The sequence below is a fragment of the Culex quinquefasciatus genome, chromosome 2, assembly GCF_015732765.1.
Source record: "Culex quinquefasciatus strain JHB chromosome 2, VPISU_Cqui_1.0_pri_paternal, whole genome shotgun sequence".
In the NCBI taxonomy this organism is placed as follows: Eukaryota; Metazoa; Arthropoda; class Insecta; order Diptera; family Culicidae; genus Culex; species Culex quinquefasciatus.
Genome location: NC_051862.1, coordinates 96,076,782 through 96,101,427, shown reverse-complemented (window position 1 = coordinate 96,101,427; position 24,646 = coordinate 96,076,782). Strand labels below are relative to the sequence as shown.

Below are 24,646 nucleotides of genomic sequence, written 5' to 3'. Positions count from 1 at the left end.
CTCATGATTCTGAACTTACTGACAGCCTGCCTACACTGGCAGATAGTCAAAGTCTAGGACACAGAACAGCTACATGAGGAGCGGAAAGATGGACACAATTCACAAGGTGGACTACAAAGTGTGACGGAGCGAGCAAAGGATTTCGTTAGTACGTACCAGGCCGGTTTCGTGGACGGGAAATCGATCTCAGTCGATCGCGAAGTGCTACGGAAGGTCATTTCGTCATGTACGAGAACGGCTTTCCCGGGAAGCTGATCAGAATGGTGAAATAAACGATGGACGAGGCACGGTTCAGCGTGAAGATTTCGGGTCCTATGTCCGACCCGATCGCGCATGGGACGGCGACAAGGCGACGGTTTCTCCGGCCTCTGTTTCAACATTGGGCTTGAAGGTGTTATGAGGCGGGCGAGCTTCATACGGGACATGAGTCCCTAAGGGCTCGCATAGGACCGATCGTGAGGATCGACGGGGACGAATTCGAAGTCGTGTAGGAGTTTGTGTACCTCTGATCGTTGGTGACGTCGGATAATAAATGCAGCAGAGAATTTCGGAGGCGCTCCATCACCGTTAGTCGTGCTTAATGTGGACTCCACAAGACGTACAAAGCAGACGTGCATCGGCACTCAATAGCACTTCACCACATTTTGAGATGATTGCCTTCGTAAACCGGCAGAGTTAATCTTTGCTCACTGTGCATCAAAACAAGCTGCTATTGAGTGCCGACGCACGTCTGCTACAAAGTGCACCATGTGAAGCTGCAATCGCATGATGTTTTCGAACGTCGATTGGTTAGGACTATCTTTGGCGAACCATGTATTTGGATACGGCCAGATACGTCGGTTGCTCGACAACCGAACCGGACGACCAATACGGTGAAGTTGGTGTTCATTTCGGTACCGGTTGAATAGCGGCAAAGGGGGTGCAGGACTCCCACGAGGTAGTTCCGGTAGCTCGTATCCTGTTCAGCAAGCTCAGTTTATTATTATTATCACGGAAGAGATGGGTTTGCTACCTCCGCAACTATTTGCCCGTCTCCTGAATGTGTGTACGGTCTTTGAATCACTGAATCTGGTTGACTTGCCAGACATGAGTTGCCGAAGCTTTGCCACCACCAAGTAGTGGTCCGAGTCGATGTTCGCTACACGATAGGTTCGATCATGTCCGAGAAGTGTCGTTAGTTAGACGTTAGTTGAACTCTAAAAGCGCTGAAATAGAAAGGTTACGTGCTGATGGGGGTGAAAAACGTGCGATTTGAGGGCCATTTTCTTTCGCGGGCTGAGTCTTCCAAATGTACCAACTTTTATTCTTTTTCAGGTCCTGTCTGGGCTTAAACCCTCCCTACATGGGCCACTACATCGTGCTGTGTGGGTACGATCAAAGGATAAACAAGTTTCTTTATAGAAACCCCGCCTTCAAAGACAGTAAGAACCACATCTTCGCCACATGTCTTCGTCCAAACTAATCGCCCGCCCCGTTCGTTTCAGGAGTGTGCTTCATGTCGTTCGACGCGATGGACCGGTCGCGGCGGGTCAGCGGAACCGACGAGGATCTTATTTTAATCTACCAAAACGAGCCATGATCACCATGATCGACGTGGAGCGAATCCTACACCAGTTGCATTTAATTTATTCCGGCCCGAGTCGCGCAAGGATTTCGGATTCCACAGCTGGCACAAACACACAGTGTCTTCATCACAACGATTTTTTTTATTCACTATACTGTATCATAGCAATAATAACTTATGCCCTAAAAGTCCTAGCGGGTAATTTCTACTGATGTGTGCTTTGTACATAATAGATTTTATCTCATTAAAACAAAATAAAACAAATCAGTTTACAATGCTTAACGCGTCTTCATATCATATGTTGTTCCGCGGTGAAAGAGAAACTTGCTTCCGAAAATTGTCTTTCTAAAAACGGGTGAAAATTCCTAATTTGGTTTGTTCTAAACACGACTTTCGCACTCACACACTCATACCACATTGAAAAAACTTGCGGAAAAAAACGCACACAAAACACACTATCCAAGGGGCGACGACTACAGTGTGAAGAATAAGTATGTTTGCTGCTAATAATGGTAGTTGCTACTATTTTATGACTCTTGTAAGGTGGGTAACAAGCTAGAACGAACGAACGAACGAATTCACTTGACCGCAAACGACTGCTCCTCGACCTTTTCCGCGTCCGAGCTCAGATCCTTGACGAGGTGTTCCACGCAGTTTTTGGGAATAAGCGTACCGACGATTTTGATCCCTTCCTTGGTTTTCAGTCTGATTACCTGCATCCGGTTCTGGTTGCCGACGCGCGCCGCCAAACTGTTCTCGACCCGGGCCCACACGGACAGGACCGACCCGGAGAGCACGTAGTACGTACGTCGCCGCAGGCCAACCTACAGAGTAGATTTTGTGTTTCATTTGTGGTACGACATGCTGCTGCCGCGTTACAAGTTACAACACTCACCTCGCACTCCTGTCCCATCGTGACGTACCGGCACATGCCCTTCCAGTAGCTGTGCGAACACGTGTTGACCGACGCGTCGTACTGCTGCGTCCAGTGCGACTCCGCCTCGTCGCTCAGCACCTTCTTGTACTTTTTCTCTAGCTCGTCCAGCGACTCGTGCTTGAACTGCAGGCCCGTGTTGGGTCGGTAGATTTGGAACATGATGTCCTTCTTGCTCTTGCCTTCCGGCAGTTTCTTCTTCGATCCGAGGTTGGACTTGGGCGGGGCGGCTTCGATTTCCACCGCCAGGACCGCCGTGTACTTACCGTTGCGGGCCTGCTTGGAGATGTAGAAGCCTTCCCGTTCGCCGCCCAGATCGGCCCACCTGAAAACGCAATGTAAGTTTTAGTAATTGTTCGCTTGAAATGACTCATGATTCTGAACTTACTTGTCGATGGCCTCCTGCCAGATCATTCCGCGCTCGACCTGCACGGTGTGCAGTTCCGTCGGCGCGACACCCGTCGAGTGCTTGCGGATGAAGCGCGAAATCTTGACGCGGGTTACATTCTCCCCGGCCGCTCCGAGATCTGCAATTAGTTTCGCAGTTAGGATCGTGCGATTACGTAAATCATCCGCGTAACTTACCCAGAATGCCGAGATCGAACCGGCCGCGCTTCTTCGCCTGGTCGATGATGGCCACCAGCGTGTCGGTAAAGTACTTGAATAGCCGGTTCTGCAGCTCGACCGGCATGCCAAGGATTCGATTTAGGAACTTTGAAATGTTGTTGTAGTCCTTGTCCAGACTCAACACGCCCGGCATCTGCTCGCTGTTGACGATCAGCCCCACGCCGACCAGCGCTCCGGCAATGTCCTTGAAGAAGTCGCCCTTGTAGTCGCTGGGCGGAGGAACCAGCGGCTGTTCGTAGCCCATGATCGTCTTCATCACCGACTCGAGCGCAGACCGGCCGTACTTGTTGTCGATGTTAAACTGAGAAAGATCGCGGGTTTCCGTCGCGCGACGATCGCCATGCGTGAGCGCACCGAGCGATTCAAGCCGTTTGGCCACCGTGGAGGCAAAGCGGCGCTCTCCGGCGAGATCGGATATAAGGAACATGTACTCGGGTGCGTTGACCTGGTTAGATCGATGCGTACGACCAAACTGCTGCACAGCTCGATCGGCCGACCAGGGCAACTCGAGCGTTATGTGGACTCGACGCCGCTGGTTTCGTACGCGTCGATCGCTTTGCAGCGAAATACCACTGGAAGCGGCCTCGGAAATGATGGCCACGTCCTTCTCACCGTCCATGAAGCGTTGCTTTTCCGTTATGTTGAGCGTCTCCAGCGGGACGTCCTGCTCGGACCGAGACTCGTACTGGATTGTTCCGTTGTCATTCTGAACCACGCGTCCCTTTCGGCCAGTCATCTCGGCTACATTCTCTGGCCCTCCCAGTTCATCGATCAGCTGATCTAGCGTGTTGGCCGGCAGTCGGTCACCAAGTCGCTCGATCTTCGCCAGCAGTTCGTCCTTCATCTGGCAGGCTCGTTCGATCGCGTCCTTTGGCGGCGGTCCCAGCTGGATCGAAATGCCGTTGCTGGCCTGGAACATCACAGGTTTGGTTTCAGTCTGTTTTTTCGAAAGATGAGCTTGAATTTTGTCCTGCGTTGAAACCGGTTTCTTCTTCGGGCTTTTTGGCTTCTTCGGTTTCACCTTGCTCGTCTTGCCCACCCACGGATCGTCGTCGCTGTCCGAGCCGGAATAGAACGGATTGTAATCGCTGCTTCGGGCACTGTCCGAATCGTGATTACTGTCTTCCGCCTCGCTTTCCGAGCCCTTCTTGCCCCCACCATCATCCGACTCCTCACTGTCGGAATCTTCGTCCGACGAGTTGCGCCGGGATTTCTTAGGTTTGGCAGCTCCAACTCGTCCCACAACTTGATTCTTCCGCTTCAGATCACCGCTGCTGGCCGACGGCTTTGAATCAATCTCCTCCAAGATCCGCTCCAACTGCGTCTTCTTCGGCGCCTCTATCCCCAGCAGTCTGTTGATCCTCGTTCGATCCGGCGCCGGGAAGTGCTTCTCCACCAACGACTGAAACACTCCCTTCGCTGTCGACACAAAGTCGTTCAGTTCTCCGTCGTCTCGCTCCAGCTGCTCCAACGTTCTCGCTTCTCCCGTAGACTGCAGACCGATCACGACGCACTTGCCGTACTTGATCGCCTCGCGCGACACCTTAACGGCGTGGTTCACCTTCGACGCGATGCACAGGTACTTGAAGAAACGCTGATGCGCCGACCAAAACTGTCCCCACATCGTCTTCTTCATGCGGTTCTCGGCGTCAATCAGTTCGGCCGCTTCCGTAAACTTCTGCATCGATTCCACCCACTAAAACAAGGAAAAAGCCGGTCAATTCAAGGAGTTCAACTCGAGTGCCGCGGAACAATTACCAGTTCAACCGACTCGTCATAAACCTGCCTAAACTCCTTCGTCAGCGGTACCTCTTCGATCTTGAACGTGACGCCGTGGAAGCTGAGCTGCCGAGCAATGTACATCCCGCGGAGCTTCATGTCCATCGCCACGATTTCCATCGCGCCGACACCTCTGCAAGAAGAAGCAACCTTGTAATCGCTGAAACTAAACGAGAAATCAAAGTCACAAACCTCTTCTCAACGGCCGTAATAAAGTCCATAAACGACGGGAACGGCGTTCCCTGTCCCCAAATTCCCAACCGCACCATGTAGGCCATATTACGCGGCTCGGAGGCGCCCGTCGCCGAAGCGTATACCACGCGGGCCTTGGGCAGCTTGTTCTGCAAATCCAGCGCCGTCAGCCCCGTCTTGGTGGGCTTGCTCGACCCCACCGGGCACAGGTTCTTCGCCTTGTGACACTCGTCAAACACAATCACCCCGTCAAAGTCGTCGCCGCACCACTGCAGCAGCTGTTTGAGGCGCGTCTTGTACTTGCCGCTGGTGCTCTGCGACTCGCCAATCAGCGCCGAGTACGTGCCGAAGATGACGCCCTTCTTGGTGTTGTTGTTCACCGTCGAGTTGATTTTGGCATACTTGAGCTGTAGAGAGGAAAGGTTTTTAGGTGCGATCGAGATCAACCAGCAAAAAAAAATGCTACCTTGTTCAGCGCGTGAACCTGAATCCGGTTCGCGCCAATGTCGCGCAAATCCCGCTCCGCGTCGTACCGCAAATCGTTCGACACCGAGATCCAGATCGACTTTTTGCGCCCCTTCAGATAGTTCTCGAAGATGATGCCGGCGATGGTACGACCCTTGCCCACACCGGCACCGTCACCCACCAGGAAACCGGCCCGCGATCCGTCCGGCAGCAGGTGATCGTGGGCTTGACTAGCGTACGTGATCGACTCGAGCTGGAGGGCGCTCAGCAGACCACCGTTGATGGTTTCCGGCGGGATCGACAGCTTGTAGTACACGTTGGAGGGTTCCACCGAAGAGAGCGACGCCGTTTCGACCACCTGGTCCGGGTGCTTTTTACCGATTTTTACTGCGAAATTAAATAAAATTGATTGAATGGTTTCAAGAGATATTGAATTCATTAACATACACTTTGAGGGCCAATACTCGGCGTACGTTTCTGCCACGCCAAGCTCTTCATCTTCCGCTTCCTCCTCTTCCGGAACTTGGTTCATCTACAATTTAATCAAAGAGCTATTAATTTGTTCACAAAACCTGAAGCTTCTTAATCAAAACTAAAGAAAATCATAAATACCACATACATAATTGTTCAGTGCAGCCTGTTGTTGCTGCTGGTGCTGCTGTACCTTGCTCGGGTCGGCCATCAAGATCTGCGAGAGCAGGTTATTCGGAATCCCACTCGTCAGGTAGTGCGGGTTGGCCGTGACCAGCGCCTTCAGGTGTTCCATCATGATCTGGTTGCTCGTCAGCTGGTTCATGCTGGTCGCCGACGAACCACCGCCATAGCCCAGTGTTGCGGCCATTCCCACTGTGGAAAGCGTGAAAACGACATCGCCTAATTAAATCACCAATCAATCTATGACTCGTCCAACATCTAATCCAACTAAGGTTCAATAATTATAAACTCAAGCTGAAATAAGCTAATAAAAAAAAAGAAGTCACATGCACGCACAGTCCGTCCACAAATCGATATTCTCGCGAGATGCATTTTGCAGCGCTAATTCGATTGCAAGATGTTTGCATCCCAACCCGGCGATGCCTATCGTTAATTAGTAATCGACTGAAGAGCAAGCAAGTAAGAAGGGACACGCAGGGAAACGGAAATTATAACGCTAGCTGCACAACACGATAAATAGAGGCACATTTCTAATCGAACACAATAAGTGTTTCTTGCCCAGTCGTCAGGAAATTATACGCAGGACGACCAATACATAGATATTGAATAAATTATGCCTTACACAAGCCGCGCGAGCGAGCGAGCAAGGCTGGCGGGTTTCGGGAATGGACGCAAAACTATAGCGAACTGATGCAATTAATACCTATTCGGACCCGTGCATAAATAAGTCAATCTGGATGGAGGCGAGTGGTATGTATTGGCAGCGGTGTCGCTGCAGGGTCGTTGCGGGAATGCAGATTGGAAGATCTACTGGAATCCCTCGGTATCAATTAATCTATTGAAACTTTTACAAACTAAAATCCTAAAAGCTGTATTTTATCATAAGCTCCCTAAGAGCTGTTTTTACATCAACTCCGGATTTTGTCGGCATACCCAGGGACTTGAACTGATTTGTTGAAAGTTGGTTCAGCACCAGTGTGCTTTATTATATTGTTATTTCAAAATTAATGTTTGTTTTCATATAAACTTCCCATGTTCAGAATGACCTCAAATCAGCCGGACCCTAAGATGACAGTTTTCGTGAGTTGCGCGTATTCACCGACAGATGGCCAGTGGGCCTCGTCGGAGTCCGCCCATAAGGTGAAGCACGAGAGTGGCGTGCGGCTAAAAATTGAAAATGCTTCGAAGTGCTCTGTGTGTGTGCGTGCGCGAGCGCGCACGACGGCCCTACCAAGAGAATGCTAAAAACAGGAAAGTAGATTTGCGTCGCGTCGCTCTGCGGCCCCTGCGTCGTTGCGCTGATGGGTGTTAGGGAATATTTGGCTAAGATGTGCAACGGTCAATGTTGAACAGGGTCATTCATAAAATAAGTCTAATGTCTTTACAGCAGGGTAGCCTCCTCGGGAAAACAGGGAAACCAGAGGAGAAATCGAGAATTTGATATTACCGGGAGAAAATATTAGTTGAAGTAAGTTGAAAAGTCATTGAAAAAGGATGACACTAGTGATTGGTACTAGCAGGAGTGGCCGACAGCTATAAGTCAACTTCGTTTTTTAGATTAAAATTAGTCAAACTTCTTATAAATGAACTCAATATGTTTTTCTTCACTGTAAGAAAATTATTCTAGTTATTATTTATGTGTAATTCACGTTCACGTTCTGTCGCGTGGTCTGTTGGCGGCTGCGAGTTTTTCAAAAATATTTTTTTCATGCGTTTAGTGCTCCAATATTTTTCGAGAAAAATATCAATGTTATGGTATCATAAGAATCGTAAGAACTTGCTCTTTCCTATCATGTTTTCCTATTTGCAAAAAAGTGACCCCAGTCAGAGTTATCGCGGTGGGAACAAACCAAAACGGGGGCAGACGGTCTACGAAGTTTTCACAAATCGACTCATTGTGAATTCACATTTTGATGAAATTTAAAACTAGTTAATCCATCTGAAAATTCAGAATGTCTTCTTGATCCCTATGGTTTAACATTTTCCAAAATTCAATTTTGAACGCTTCTACCAGCCCACAAGAAAAAAAAAATTGGACTACGCTCTGCCACTCTGGACCTCCACGTTAAATACGCAACTCAAAATTTGCATGGGAAACTTTTTTTCGTGACGGATTTCGCGGCACGCTCACTTCAACTGTTCTAGACTAATATTTGAACATGGCATATCTCTAAACAAGTTTTTGAAGAAAATGATTCCAGACTGCTTATTTTGTCGTTTTAAACCGAAACAAGACAAAAACTTTTTTTAATTAAACTATTTGCCATTTTCAAAAGTTTTGCGAGATAATATCGAAGGCCGCCATCTTAGGCCCATTGGGCCCGCTCAGTTTGTATGGGAGATGGGAGCTGTCAACATGCACCCGGGCTGCCTCAAATTGAATTTAGCCTACTGATGATTTAAGGCTGATATGCAGATCGGAAGGAACGCAAAACTCCATATAAAAAAACGCCCAAGAAACGGTCAATGAAAGGGTCACGAAAAGATTTTTCTTAAGCGGTACGCAGCTGAAAAGGAACAGAAACGGAAAGTGGCGTTTGACGTTTCTTGGCCCGGTGCTAGTTTGTAATATCTATTGATGAAAAAATAAAATAAAAAATGAATTTTACTTTTTGAATGCGACTGAAAGTTACAAACTTTTTAATAATTTAATATTCGTTAGAATAATAGAAAATCCTGGCGAATCTCAAAATGCAGAGTCTTGAAACAAAAAGGGCAGATCAAGGGACAGATCTAGTTTTATGATCGAAACGGCTTAAAAAATAGAAGTTGTCTTTATTGCTGTTGGCCCGCGTTGTCAACTATTGCTAGTACTAACCAGCAACCTTTGGATTGTGAGTTCACTGCACTGTCCGATTAATCCACCCTGGCGGAACCGGAGTGAAAATAAACTTGACAATAATCATACAAATATCTATTTTCTTACAGAAAAATTCAATAATAATCTGATATTAGACAATACAAATGACTCAAAAATAAAAATTCCAAAATATGGAAAAATAGACATTTCAGAAATATCAAATAACAAAAAAACATATGAAGGAAATTCCAACCATTTTTTTTTTAATCTTTATTTGGTAGATTCAAAATTAAAATTATGCAGAATTGCAAAAAAAAAAAAATATGAATGTCGTTACTGTTACTAATTCTACTAAAACAATCGGAACTGAAAATCTGCGACAAAAGGTGACACAAGCAACAACAAAAACAGGAAAAGAGTGCTGCAGAAATATGGACAATTTTAACGGACAGACTTACTCTGCGCCAGCAGAGTGGCAATACTCGGCGGATAGTAACTTCCGAGCCCACCCAGAATGCTGGTCGCCCCGGGTGGAAGCGACGTTCCGGCTGTTCCCGACCCACTGCCACCGGCAACAGCGATGGACGACGTGCCCATTCCACTGCTGCTACCACTGGCTCCGTACACTGTGTACGGATTCATTGCAACAAAAGATCCAGATCGTGAGCGCACAGGGAAATGGGAAGAAAGTAAACAGACATAGAGATGGAGTCGAGATGTAGAAAAACGAGCGCGTTCCATCCGCACACGCGATTCCCGGCGCTTGAATCTAGTCTCGGGCCCGACCATACACTAAACGGCTTGTGAACGATCACAATACTCACCACTGCTGCCAACTCCGGGCTGTTTCAGAATGGTCGGTTGTTTGATCACCTCGTAGCTTCCGGCTGCCTTCTTGATCAGGCCGGCCGGAATCTTACCGCTAGCTTTGGAGGACACGTTCGAGGCCGCCGGTGACGACGTGGGCGTTGGTACTTCCGTCTTGATTTTGGTGAGTGTGGCCACCGTGGCCAGATCCTTGCCACCACCTGGAGAAAGAGGGGAGAAATGTGTTATCAATGATAATATACCTTATTGTTTCCAAATACTCAGCGTTATTTTTCTAAAAAATGTATTAAAAATTCGAATTTCCAAAAATAAAAATAAAAAGTTTGAGGAGTTCAAAATTTCTATAAATTTAACTCAATTTAATTTAATTAGTTTTTATTAGTAAATAATCAATTCCCAATTTCGTGTTTCATGGGCTGGACGATCATCACTTATACATGACGAAATCCAGTCTACAACCCGCTAAGGGCATCTCCACCGCCGGGACCCAATTGCGTTGCAAAGCTAATTTGGCACCCGCGTCAAGCCCACCGCGGTACTTGTGCGAGAGCTTATTTAGATTCGAGTTCATTCGTGTTCATCCGAATCTAAACAAAACTCAGGTTAGCTCCGGGATCTACCGGGAGCAAATCGTCTAACGGATGGTTTTTTCAAGCAAAACAATTACTTTTGACAATCTGGGGTGATGCAGTTTAGTTTTTTAGGTCAGATTGGGGCTGTGATTGATAAATTTTGGTCAACGCATTGTCGATCAACTGCCGGACATGCAAGAGACAAGTCATGTGTATTGAGCAAAAAGCAAAATTCAAGCAAAACATTTTAAATAAGCCAATGCGGTTTTGAAAACATGCAATCCTGATCTTAAATTCCTAAATTCCTAAATTCTTAAATTCTTAAATTCTTAAATTCTTAAATTCTTAAATTCTCAAATTCTTAAATTCTTACATTCTTAAATTCTAAAATTCTAAAATTCTAAAATTCTAAAATTCTACATTCTACATTCTTAAATTCTTAAATTCTTAAATTCTTAAATTCTTAAATTTTTAAATTCTTAAATTCATAAATTCTTAAATTCTTAAATTCTTAAATTCTTAAATTCTTAAATTCTTAAATTCTTAAATTCTTAAATTCTTAAATTCTTAAATTCTTAAATTCTTAAATTCTTCAATTCTTCAATTCTGAAATTCTGAAATTCTGAAATTCTGAAATTCTGAAATTCTCAAATTCTTAAATTCTTACATTCTTAAATTCTTAAATTCTTAAATTCTTAAATTCTTAAATTCTTAAATTCCTAAATTCTTAAATTCTTAAATTCTTAAATTCTTAAATTCTCAAATTCTAAAATTCTTAAATTCTTAAATTCTTAAATTCTTAAATTCTTAAATTCTTAAATTCTTAAATTCTTAAATTCTAAAATTCTAAAATTCTAAAATTCTAAAATTCTAAAATTCTAAAATTCTTAAATTCTAAAATTCTAAAATTCTAAAATTCTAAAATTCTGAAATTCTAAAATTTTAAAATTCTAAAATTCTAAAATTCTAAAATTCTAAAATTCTAAAATTCTAAAATTCTAAAATTCTAAAATTCTAAAATTCTAAAATTCTAAAATTCTAAAATTCTAAAATTCTAAAATTCTAAAATTTAAAATTCTAAAATTTAAAATTCTAAAATTCTAAAATTCTAAAATTCTAAAATTCTAAAATTCTAAAATTCTAAAATTCTAAAATTCTAAAATTCTAAAATTCTAAAATTCTACATTCTACATTCTTAAATTCTTAAATTCTTAAATTCTTAAATTCTTAAATTCTTAAATTCTTAAATTCTTAAATTCTTAAATTCTTAAATTCTTAAATTCTTAAATTCATAAATTCTTAAATTCTTAAATTCTTAAATTCTTAAATTCTTAAATTCTTAAATTCTTAAATTCTTTAATTCTTAAATTCTTAAATTCTTAAATTCTTAAATTCTTAAATTCTTAAATTCTTAAATTCTTAAATTCTTAAATTCTTAAATTCTTCAATTCTTCAATTCTGAAATTCTGAAATTCTGAAATTCTGAAATTCTTAAATGCTTAAATTCTTAAATGCTTAAATTCTTAAATTCTGAAATTCTGAAATTCTGAAATTCTTAAATTCTTAAATTCTTAAATTCTTAAATTCTTAAATTCTTAAATTCTTAAATTCTTAAATTCTTAAATTCCTGATTATGAATTCAAAATTTTAAAAATATTAAGCTTTTGGAATTTCGACTTATAATTTCTGTGTTTTGCCTTCCTCACCTTACTGAGGAAAGGCTATAAAATCACTCGAAAAATGAACTTCTTAATTTGACCTCGTAGACCCACCTTCACGTATACCTATCGACTCAGAATCAAATTCTGAGCAAATGTCTGTGTGTGTGTGTGTGTGTAGGGATGTGGGTCTGTGCACCAAAAAATATGCACTCGATTATCTCAGCACTGGCTTAACCGATTTGGACCGTTTTGGTCTCATTCGATTCGTCTTGGGGTCCCATAAGTCCCTATTGAAAATTATGAAGTTTAGTAAAGTACTTCAAAAGTTATGCTAAAAACGATTTTGGCGTATGTCCGGAAGATTGTAAAAAGGGTGGTTTTTGTAAGAAACCCTGTCATGTTATACATTTTCAGAAAGGTATTAAAAAGACCTTTCCAATGAGCCTAAAACATCAAGGATCTGACAATCCTATCAAAAGTTATTAGCACTTAAGTGTTATTTATACACTTTTTGGAGGCCGGATCTCAGATATTTCAATGAAAATGATGTCCGGGTCCATCATGCGACCCATCGTTAGTTAGATTAACGAAAGACCTTTCAGATGAGCCTAAAACATCAAGGATCTGATAAACCTATCAAAAGTTATTGACACTTAAGTGTTATTTATACACTTTTTGGAGGCCGGATCTCAGATATTTCAGTAAAAATGATGTCCGGGTCCATCATGCGACCCATCGTTAGTTAGATAATCGAAAGACCTTTCAAATGAGCCTAAAACATCAAGGATCTGACAATCCTATCAAAAGTTATTGACACTTAAGTGTTATTTATACACTTTTTGGAGGCCGGATCTCAGATATTTCAGTAAAAATGATGTCCGGGTCTATCATGCGACCCATCGTTAGTTAGATAATCGAAAGACCTTTCAAATAAGCCTAAAACATCAAGGATCTGACAACCCTATTAAAAGTTATTGGCACTTAAGTGTTATTTATACACTTTTTAGAGGTTTGATTTCAGATATTGTGATAAAAATATTGTCTGAATCTTCCATGCGAACTATCGTTGGATAGGTTTTTTTTATCAGACCTTGCCGATGAGCCAGAAATATTGATGGTCTGCGAACCATATCAAAAGACTCATTTCTTTTGATAAATAAAGTTGATTTGTTAAACATGTTAAGGGGGAATGTTGCTATTTTTACTGAATGTATTGACTTTATGAATATGAGGAAGGCACCAACCACCTAAAGGTGGATTAAGTAACGTTTTTTTTTAAATTGTTGAGCTCTTTAATTTATAAATACTTTAATATTAAAATTGTTATTCAATTCTGCATATTTTTTTATTTTCAATTTCCAAATTTAAGAATATTTATTATTGAGTTTTTCAGACAGAAAATAGATATTTGTATGATAATTGTCAAGCTTTTTTCACTCTTACTTCATTTCGATCCCGTCCGTGTGGATCAATTGGACGGTGCACTGGATTCACAATCCAGAGGTTACTGGTTGGTGGCCGACATGTGGGCCGACAGCTATAAAGACAACTTCTTTTTTTACTCCATTTCGACCAAAAAACTATATCTCTCGGGTGAGTTTTCAAAAAGCCGTAAGAGCCACTGTGACCTCTGACACTAATTTTCGTTTTTCTCGAAAATGAAACAAAATTTCATTTATTTCAAGTATGGGGCACTTGAAGGACGTGTAGATGAACAATCTCGAGCATTTTTGATATTGGTTTTTCGTAAGTAGGGGAAATATACCCATTTTAATCACTCTAAGCCATTCGACCAATTCTCATTACTTTTGCAGTTTTCCGCTATTAAATCAATATTTCCAGATACATCAACAATGAAGAGTTGCTTGCTCACTTTTATTTGAACTATTTATTAGTTTGAAACGGTCAAAAACACTTTATGGAAGTTGTAATTCACGATCAAAGTGCTGATAGGCCGATAATAGAAATAGGCTGAGAAATGGTATATTTCCCCTAGGTCGAATACCGATGCAAAAAGGACTTTGTTTACCAATGGCTCTTACGGCTTTTTGAAAACTAATCCGAGATCTGTCCTTTTAATTTCAAAATTCTGCATTTTGAGATTCGGTGGGGATTTTCAATATTATTATATCGAATACAAGATTATTAAAACGTTTGTGATTTAAAGTCGCATTCAAAAAGAAAAATTCCAATTCTTCGATTTTTTCATCAAAACATATTGCAAACAAGCGCCGCGAGAAGAAACGTCAAACGCCACTTTTCGTTTTTGTTACTTTTTAGTTGCGTACCGCTTAAGAAAAATCTTTTCGTGGCCCTGACCGTTTCTTGGTTGTTTTTTTTTATATGGGGTTGTTATTTTTAAATGAAATGAAAAAAATAAATAATAAAAAAAACGCATTCGTAATTTTATCTTACTCCCCACTGACGTAAGCAAGATACACCCTTTGTGTACAAACTCAAATTGGCCCAATTACATATAAATTTAAATTTTAATAACAAATTTAAAAATGTTCAAATCGGTTAAGTTATTTTTAAATTTTGAACATTCATGTTTAATTTTTCTGTAATGGTGTGCTTATATTAAACACAGGTGGCTGATTATTTTTCATTTAAAAATACAAAAAATGATAAACTCCACAATTTTTCAATTAAATAAAATCGTTTTGAACCAAATTACTCATTTCTTTAATATTCATGAAAATTTGATAATCAAAATAAATGCATCTTCAACCAAAACAAATACAAATAATTCTAAAAATCGCTGAAAAAATTAGCCACCAGCAGCTCGGGGACTTCTCGAGCACCTATCTTGGCTACTCGACGGATCCCCGATGAACTTTTTCTTCGCTGAATGAACTCGAAGGCTAATTTAGCTCTAGCTTTGCTACCCGCGGTGCGAAAGTTGGGGTGCAAACATGTCGGGAGCAAATCGGATGAACTCTTTTAAAAATTTGAAAATGATATTTTATTGATATAAGCAAACAATTAGGACATATAATGCAATTGGAAGCATGTTCTATCATACTAGAACATAGTTTCATTGATTTTGATCAACAAAACGGCTAAAATTGGAAAATGAATAAATTAGATCCCCGCGCGGTGGGCTTGATTCAGTAGCCAAATTAGCTCCCAGCGGTGCGGAAACGTGTATTAGCTACGGAGCAAAGCTAAAACTGAGGATCCAACCGATAGGTTTGCCACGCAATTAGATCTCTGCGGTGGAGATGCCCTAAGACCACCATTTCCATGCGTAAGCGAATTCCTAATTTCGTGTTTCTTATAATTTAATAATTTAATAATTTAATAATTGAATAATTTAATAATTTCGGCGATTTCAGATAATATAAATTTACTTTGACTAGCGATTGAAGCGATTTTTAACAATTTTTCGAGGAATTATGCCATTGAAACAGGTTTCAATTTTGTCGAACTCATGCAGAGGAAACCTAGTCGGGACAGTTTATTATAGGACAAGTTTTGCTAAGGAATCAAACTCTAAAGCGTTTTGATAAGCTTCGAAAGGGGGCCGCACCATGAGGACGAGTTTATCGGAAGGGTGAGACGCGAGGGTACAAACTAAATAGACGAATAAATTAGAAGGGTTGGAAGCGAGCAAAGACAGCAGTGGGTGGGTGGAATGTCAAGTTTTAGGGTGGCCATGTACGCGTCCGTCACCACCGCATCGAAGACGAGGAGTTCCTGGGAAGAGTAACCGCGGCTGTGTCGAATCGATTCCGTTCTGTTGCGGAATATCACAGAGCTTTCTAGTTACAAATATGTGCGCGTACATAACGGAAAGGTGGCAATAATGTACAACACATAGTTTCAAACGGACCATGGCTAAGATTCGCGATTGTTCCACCGACTTCACCTTACAACAAGTCATTTGAGAAAACGATAAGATGAAAATTGAAACATGGTATGCATAAATTTCGATAAGACTACTAATCTTATTCAGGAATTGAATCGAATCAAACATCAGAAAGGAATTCTAATTAATTATTGATTTGGAAAACATATTTTCTTCGCGTCTTACCTGGCACTTCTATCTCATCTGGATCTTCATCCTCGTCAAAGTCGGAACCGGACGAATCTTCGTTCTCCTCGTCGTCTCCATACCCGAGGGATGCTTTCTTGGTGGCCTGCACAGGAAATAAACACAAACAGACAAAAGAGGGGAAAAGGGTTGGTTAGAGTGAGTGGCTAAGCATAAAGGGATAAAGTGCAATATTTGGCGGAGTGGGAGGCTGAGTTGAGCGTATGTAATGAAATGACGGTCGCGATACATAAATAGGTTTTGTGCGCGGCCTAGCTGCTATAGAGTTGAGCTTAATTATTCAATGCTGGAAGCCATCGCTTTATTGTCGTTGAAATCAAGTGAAATTGCCATTTGGAGATATTTAGTACGGCTTTGGCGTGGAGTGCGTGTACGTACTGTACCTGGAGGATTTCTTAGCGCTTAGGAGAGCGTTGGCGATCTAATGTCACCCCTGATGACGGCAATTTTTTAGTGAAGTAAATTTCCTGAAATTTCAGCAAGCTTCGTCAGCTCCATATAATTTTCCAGCTTTCAGTTCAGCGAAAATCTTATTGACGTTTTCAGAACTGCAGTAGGGCCAGTACGCTCTTCAAAAGTAAGGGGGTCAAGAAACATCTTCACGAACGGCACAATAAAAGAGAGAGAACGTTTTCTTGTGGCTTCTCTTTACCCTCTCTTCTGTCAGGCTCTGTTAGGCTTTTTTAATGCGTTTAAACGCCTAGAACGGGACCATCCATAAACCACGTGGACACTTTAGGGGGTATGGCGATTGTCCACGATCCATACAAAAAGTTTTTTTGTATGGACAATTGTCCACGAGGGGGTAACAGATTCCCAAAAAGTGTCCACGTGGTTTATGGATAGTCCCAACCTAGAAGGGATCTTGCAATAGAGACAACCAATACCAAGGGAGCGTTCTTTTATTACGTAACGCGAAAAATCGGACTTTTAGACCCCCTCCCCCCCTCGTAACAAAATTTCCATACAAATTTTAAAAATTTTGTATGGAGCGTAACACGGCCTCCGACCCCCTCCCCTACTGCGTTACGTAATAAAAGAACGCTCCCCAACGTGTAGAGCGTACAATTTGACTCAGTACGCCTCGGAGGTGATCAGGTCCTGACAACAGTCATGCTTTTGAACGGGTTCTCCGTTCGTTCAAGTTCACACAGCAACACGAAAAATAACAGCTCTGAGAACGAACGCTCGTCTCTAAGAAACGTTCGTTCAGTAGGCTTTTTAGAAACGAACGGAGAACCCAGTTCAGAACTTCAACATTTTCCTTTGATAAGACCTCAGTAGACTAGCTTAACTTCATTGACTGTTAATCATTTGTATACATATCAGTACTGCTAGCTTAGTGGTAACAATTAGGTTTAGTAATCAGAGGTAGTGAGTTCGAATCTCTTTTTTTTCCTGAACTAGAAAAGCATTGATTTTTTTTTTAATCACGGTGGCAATAAATTTTTGTTTCCATTTTAGTTGGGGTGCTTTTTGCTTTTTATCCGTTTCATTTAGTCTCCCTATCCTCCCAGCTGGAGTGTCCTTTGATTTGTAAAAAATGAGATTCGAACTCACTTCCTTTGAATACTGTTCTTGCATGTTACCACCGAGCTAACTAAGCTCTGTACAAATCATTCTACTGAATGTTTATTTAAGTTTAACAGTTGCCATAGAGAGCCTCTGGCTACAGGCGGGTTCACAGAACGCGTTCCAAACTTTGAAGAGAACGGCACGAAAAAGTGACGTTCTGTTTTTGGAACGAAAACCAATGGCTCCTGCGCGGTGGGTTCAGTTCGTTTTGAAGAAAGAGAACGAACGCAGAACGGGTTCCGTTCAAATTGCATGACTGCCTGACAATTTATGTATTGTTCATTCAAAGGACTTATTTTTGCCTGCCTCACCATACTGAGGAAAGGCTATAAAATCACTCGGAAAATGTACTTTTTATTTAGACCCCCCAGACCTACCTTCATTTTTACATATCGATTCAGAATCACCAGCTGTCTGTGTGTTTGGCATGTGTACCAAATCAATGGCACTGCAATATCTCAGCACAGGCTCAGCCGATTTTAGCCGGAATGGTTTTAATCGTTCCATCTTAACGTCCCCTAAGTTGCTATTTAAATTGCAGTTTTATCATGTATTTAAAAGGTTATGTTAAAATAATTGTTTCATATTAAATTAAAATTATAGTATAAAATGTGGTTTTTACAAGGAAACCTGCCAAATTATATATTTTCAGAAAGGTTCTGAAATTACCTTTCTTGTGGATTAAGAATTTTCAAGATCTGACTTACCTACCTACAATTACAAGCAGTTTGAAAAATGGTCTGAATTTACATAACCTCAACTGGTCGGGTCTGATCTAGAGACCCTAAATAGGGAGACTGCTCTAAGCTGGCTAAATCAATCTGGCAACGTATGTTTTGAGCTTGGCAACACTGATAAGTTTTGCTGGGCGTAAAGGCAAATGCTCGTTTGGATACGTCAAACTCGTGTCTGTTTGGGTACGTCAAATTCACTTCGACCAGTCTCCCAATTTGTCCCTTGTAGAGCATGCCCATAGGGACTTTCATGCCAAATATCAGCGCATTTGGTTGTAAACTGGCTGCGCGCATCTCCGTCTCCGGAAACAACGGTTTTCTCTCAAAAAGCATCAAATTTTCCTTAGCATGCTATGAAAGCTTGATGAACACCGCGACGCCATATGTCAGACAGCTACCACGTGGGTGAGAAACGGCTGGAATATTTAATTGCAAACCTTTTTTTAACTAGAAAATGATCATTTCGAGTAATCCTGATATTATTTAGTCGAATTCAGAATCTCTGCATAGCGAATTTGTATTTTTTTGCAAATATTTCAACCACGTGGTAGCTGCCTGACATATGGCGTCGCGGTGTTCATCAAGCTTTCATAGCAAACATTTTTATTTGTTGACTCTTTTCTTTAACCAAATTAAAAAAATCCTTCTCGAGAATTTCGCATAAAATTTTTTTTTATATTTTTAATTTAGATCAAACTCCAAATAAGCCATTTTGTATCATTGGTTTTCTATAAAAGTCTTCTTAGAATTACAAATTTGCCAGATTTTTCATTTTAATTTTTTTTTTACATTGAGCATGAGCATGGTTGACTGCCAATGAGCTGCTACTCCGTTATTGACAGATCAGCTGAAGTTAAACAATGAATCAAAAATGATCAGTGGGAGCCAACCATCCGTTCACTGTTTAACCCCTGAAGACCCCGACTTTATTAGTCAATACCGGCGCCCTCCCAAGAAGCCTGCAGTTCAACGAAAGGGAGGAATGTTAGTCCGATAGTTGAAGTTGCAGACTCATCAAGCACATAGTTTTTCGCTATATACTTGTTGATACCGCTTGAGACCGTTGAATCCACAGCATCTCCTTCAAGCATCACGTGATTAATTTTTTTTTGGGTTAGTGGGATAAGGTATTGGCTTTTCGATGCCTCCCGAGCTACGACGCTATGGGGAGGACTTTCATAACAGACCCGTCGGCGAGCCTTCCGAGCTACGATGCTATGGGAAGGTCTTTCTGGTTAACACACAAACTCACTCACACACAGCTATTTTGCTCCACTATTAACTTAACGATCCAAATTGTCAGTGCGTCTTTCTTTCATTATATAGAAATGGCTTTTTCACCGCAAAAAATTAAAACACAGTCCACCCGACGCCGTGCCTTCCGATCAACGATGATATAGGAAGGGCTTTGAAAATCACAAAACATCACTTTTCACTCTGAATATTTTTTTACGACCACGTGCTCCCTTTTCAAATTATGCACTGATGACGCTGCATTTTCAGAGGGTAATCTTCTCCTCGCAGCACACAATTCACGACAAAAATGTGAAACAAAAAGCACACACAAAAATAAAATCACTTTTCACTCCGAATATTTTTTACGACCACGCGCTCCCTTTGCCAATTATGCACTCACTCGAACAGCGACACAAAAGAGACGGAAAATAACACTAAAAAACAGGACTGCGCGTCCCCAAAGGCACTGCACTACTGATGCCATTATTTAATTATAATAGCCAATCACCCCATGCACTCGAACAGCGACACAAAAGAGACGGAAAATAACACGAAAAAACAGGACTGCGCGTCCCCAAAGGCACTGCACTACTGAATTTTAATTTTTTTTTACATTTTCGAAAAACTTTTTGATTGAAATGGACAAGTTTCTTAAAAAAGCAACTTCAGTCGACTCTCTGGCTTTCGATCTTCTCGACATCAATAATTCTCCATCTATCGATGAATTCTTCAGTCCCTTCAATCTGCATACTTCAATTATCTTCATTCCTCGATATTTTCCCTTGCTTGAAGGATCTCTTCCTCGACGGTCCCTTGGATTCTGTTTGCTTTAAAAATCTCTTCCGGTTGTCAATAATTTCACTTTCTCATGGCTTGCATAGACATTTTTCTTGGCGAAACGAAACTTTGAAGGGTGTTTGACATTAGTTTGTTTTTGTTTGATGTACGTTGCCATGATCCTCTCCCATAGCTGGGTATCAAGAAAAAAATATTTTCAATCGAGTCTTCATTTTGCATCGTTCTATAAACTAATGATTCTCTTCCTCGACGGTCCTTTGGATATTGACAACCAGAGAGTCGACTGTATTTTATTTATGAAAATTGTTAATCCATCTAGGGGACCATCCATAAACCACGTGGACACTTTTTGGAATCTGAAAGTCGTATTTTTTTTTTAAATTTAAACCCTCATTTTGATATTTTGCAATTTGAAATAGGGGAAATATGCCCATTTTAAGCCTAATAAGCGGTCGTGTTTGAATGATGCAGGATAATCTGGATTGTTCCTTGAAATTCATTAAAACCAAGTACACCAACGAGTAGAGCAACTTTTTATGAACATTTCTGTTTATTTTCACTTTTATTAAAGATTATGCTATTCCTTTTACAAGCATTTAAAAAAAAAATATATTTCAAAAAGGCATTCTAATCAGTCGAGTGCATTGGGCCACGCTTAGCTTAGATCTTTTTTTTCTTCCAGCGCTCTTTTGGGTCTGCTTAGTGCTGCCAAAATTGATGAAATTTTAAGCGAAAACTAACGAAAAGTAGCATTCATAGTGAAAGTTTCCTGGCAGCACTTGCTGATTCTAACTGGCGCTGCACCAGCATGTTGGTGGTGTTGGTGGCCACCTTTTGTTCTTTATTTGCCTTCGCTCCTCGCTCGGTTTTCTTCAGCCTTCGATTAGAATCGAAAAAAAAAAATGAAACGTCAAAAGACTTAGCGCGTTTGTTTTTTTGTTGGTGCTTGCTAATTATTTACATGTTTCGGGATTATTTTTCAAGTGAGTGACTAAGTAACGGTCAAAAGAACATGTTGCCGGTAGTTGGAAGCAATTTCATATCTTAAACGCTTTGAAATCGTTAGCGCAAGTGAAAAGATATTGATGGCGACTTTCGTTAAGCAGTTAACCTCTCATCTTGCGTGTGGATGTTTGTGCCACCAAAATGATGAGAAATGGTCTCGCAAAATAGAAATTATGATCAAAAGTGCATTAAATTTGATCTTTTTGGCCAGTAAGTGGCATAAATTTGCGTGCTTACTCGAGGCGGTGCTGTTGCTGGTAAGTTTATAGCCTGAAAAGTATTTTTGGAGCTTTAATCGAGCATCAAACTCTCCATATGACGAAGATAGGTGTTTGATTAGAAAGGGTATTTTTCCCCTAATACAAAAATCTAAAACTGACAATTTTTAATATGAAAAAGATAAAAAAATGTTATCTTTTTTATAATAAAGTTTTTGAAAATCGGCCTGCACACGGAAATGGTTCAACGAGGCTTCACAAAAATTTTTATCCGATTTGGTCAAAGCAGTGTTGAGATATCTTGGCACAGGTTTTTTGAAACTGCAAACTTCAAATAGACCGGGACCGGTGGTGTAGGGGTAAGCGTGGTTGCCTCTCACCCAGTCGGCCTGGGTTCAAACCCATAAGGTCCCGGGGGCATTCTTCAAGACGATACTGTCTGATCACACCTTCCGTCGGACGGGGAAGTAAATGTTGGTCCCGATCTAACCTAGAGGTTATGTCATTAGCTCAGTCCAGGTGTAGGAGTCGTCTCCCTGGATCCTGCCTCGGTAGAGTCGCTGGCAGGCAATTCTTCGGACACCTAGTTTCCAGTAGGAATCTCGCAATCGGGAAAGCCAAGGCAGTGCTCTAAAGCGAATAATTAAATTTTGATTTTTTTTTTTAACTTCAAAAGCCATACCTCGGCAATGATACAACCAAATATTCAAATTTGTGTTGTTAATAGATGAAAAATGATGTTAATAGACGACACACAAACATTTGTTTCAATCAAGCAACTAATGTAGCCTCATCAGTATTAGAGAGCTCAACCACAGCATCGAAAAATCCTTTTCTTCCAATTACTGAACTGACAATTTATCAACTCTGAGGAAAGTTAGGCAACAATTTTTAATGGGTTATTGTCAGGAATTATCAGACAATCTAGATGCCAACAACAATATACAAAGGTGATTGGCATTAATTTACAGATCCGCGGAATCTGCATTATCTCGGGGCCACATCCTTATGCTTGACCACCGGTCTCCTGCCCTGTGAGTAGTGTCCTGCCTATGTGCCTCTTTATGCATGCTTGCCAGGCGGCCTCCGTAGTCCGTACATAAACATAAGAAAACGTGTGTGCTCTCGGTTCAACACGCGCGCACCACCGCAAACACGAGGGGAAAATGTGTTCGTCGTTGATGGGACGGGGTGGCGCGCGCTAAGAAACTCTCCTTTCCCGGGCCAACAGTCGCAGATATAGACAACCGCCGCCGAGCCAAGAATCAATAAAATGACGCCACGCCCTGCTGCAAAAGACGGACCCGAGCCCCGGATATCGCCGGCAGGATCGCGGGGACAAATCCAGGAAGCATCACAGCAGGCACTGAACAGGTGCTTCTTCGTTGGGTTGACATTTCCGATTTCGATTGACAACCCATGTGTGGTGTGGGGTGGTTGTGTGTGTGTGTGCGTGGGATGATTTTTTCATGGTTATGTTAGAGGATTTTTTTGCAATATTTTTTTTTTAGATTTTTTGCGTCTGTTGTTTTTTCGCTAATGAATGATGCATTCAGAATGATGTGCAACATTGTAGAAGGCACGCACGCGATCAAGATCCCGCCGGACAACACGCTCGCAAGCAAACGCAAAAATTCAAAACAAAAAAAAATCGACTTACCATTCTGTTCATGTTTTTTTTCGTCCCGCACTTCTCGCTGCAAAAACGTCACTTCTGGAGCAACTTTCGGCACTTTTTCCACTCGCACTTAAACTTCACCAATTCCCCACCCCGAAACCCGTCGAATCCGGAAAAAGAGCCACCAAATTCGCGAAAATTATCACGAAAAAAATACGATTTTTTCCTCCACTAACCTTCCCACACTGCGACTGACAGTGAAGGCGGAAAAAGGTTTCACTTCAGTCTGTCTCTCTGTTCGTGTGAGTAAGCAGGGCAGAGGACGAATTCTGTTATGCGACCGATTGGCAGAAACTCTTGAATGAAACTGACACGGCGTAATGGTGTGCTCGCCTGATTACCTTTACTTTTGCACAGTGGGAAAAGCAGTTGAAATTGGTTAAATTTTTTTGAAAAACTTCCTAACCCCGCTGTTTTTACTCTAAAAAAACGGGATTAGGAAGATACATGCCTCATTGCCAATATTGTTAGAAAAAAGTTAATTTACTGTACATTCCACTTGACGGACCATTCCTAAATAATTTAATTGTAATAAAAAGGTAGATTTCAATAAATTCCCACTGTGCATGAGTGTGTGTGAGTGCTGCGAGCGGAGAAGATTTTTTGTTTTGGTTTTACAGCTGTCAGTTGACGAATACCCGATGCTGAAAACTAAAAAAATGCTTTTTCATGGGACGAGGGCGACGAGGGGCCTGCTTGTGACGAACTCTGCCATGCAAAATACACGCTCATTTCGAATAATTCATTTTTACTCAGATTCCGCTCGAATCCTTCCGAAAAGTCATGACAGGCAGACATACTCCTTTAAGAGTACATGTATGTACTCTCTTTAATCCGAAAAAATATCTTACATTAAAACTCCGATGGTTTGACCCCAATTGTCGTCAAACGAACGGGATCTCTTTTAAGTTTGACACCCTCTTTAAAGAGGGTTACACACACTGACGAACTGACCTGCCAACCCCTACATATTTCTGAGGAAATTCTGACCGCAAATTCTCCAGCGAACACAAACTCCTTCTACCTTCAGGTTCGCTGAACTAATTCTCTCTTTCACACGTATTTTCGATGTTGCGAAAATGATTCAACTTGTAATCTGTGTCGTTTCAAAAAAGTATGCGCTCAGAACGTTTTTAGAGCCCGCTGTTCGTTTCGGCGAAAGCATGTGTCAGTTTATGCTGACTTCAACAATACATTGCATGTAAACATTGGCGCGAAGCGAGAGAAGAGAGCTCGTGAAGTGAGGGAAGAAAGCGGCGCGTGGCACGT

The 24,646-nt window shown here is 41.5% G+C and overlaps 1 protein-coding gene and 1 long non-coding RNA gene across 4 annotated transcripts; one reads left to right on the top strand and one right to left on the bottom strand.

Moving 5' to 3' along the window:
* Positions 1-30: 30 nt before the first annotated feature.
* On the top strand, positions 31-1,846 carry LOC119766429. Its single transcript, XR_005276960.1, has 2 exons — positions 31-1,421; positions 1,485-1,846. It is a non-coding gene; the product is annotated as an uncharacterized LOC119766429 (long non-coding RNA).
* LOC6031452 (protein strawberry notch) lies at positions 1,686-23,688 on the bottom strand. 3 transcript variants are annotated; one of them, XM_038250967.1, is made up of 13 exons: positions 23,360-23,688; positions 16,113-16,218; positions 9,840-10,043; positions 9,474-9,641; positions 6,181-6,407; positions 6,009-6,093; positions 5,563-5,948; positions 5,097-5,503; positions 4,884-5,037; positions 3,084-4,821; positions 2,887-3,025; positions 2,460-2,823; positions 1,686-2,388 (listed from the first exon to the last, which is right to left on the bottom strand). In XM_038250967.1, the coding sequence occupies exons 1-13, from the start codon at positions 23,369-23,371 to the stop codon at positions 2,143-2,145; spliced, it is 4,236 nt and encodes a 1,411-aa protein (XP_038106895.1). In that variant the 5' UTR covers positions 23,372-23,688; the 3' UTR covers positions 1,686-2,142. The 3 variants fall into 3 exon arrangements, with proteins under 3 accessions (XP_038106895.1, XP_038106896.1, XP_038106897.1); XM_038250968.1 differs by having other exon boundaries at positions 6,226-6,407; XM_038250969.1 differs by lacking the exon at positions 9,474-9,641.
* Positions 23,689-24,646: the final 958 nt, after the last annotated feature.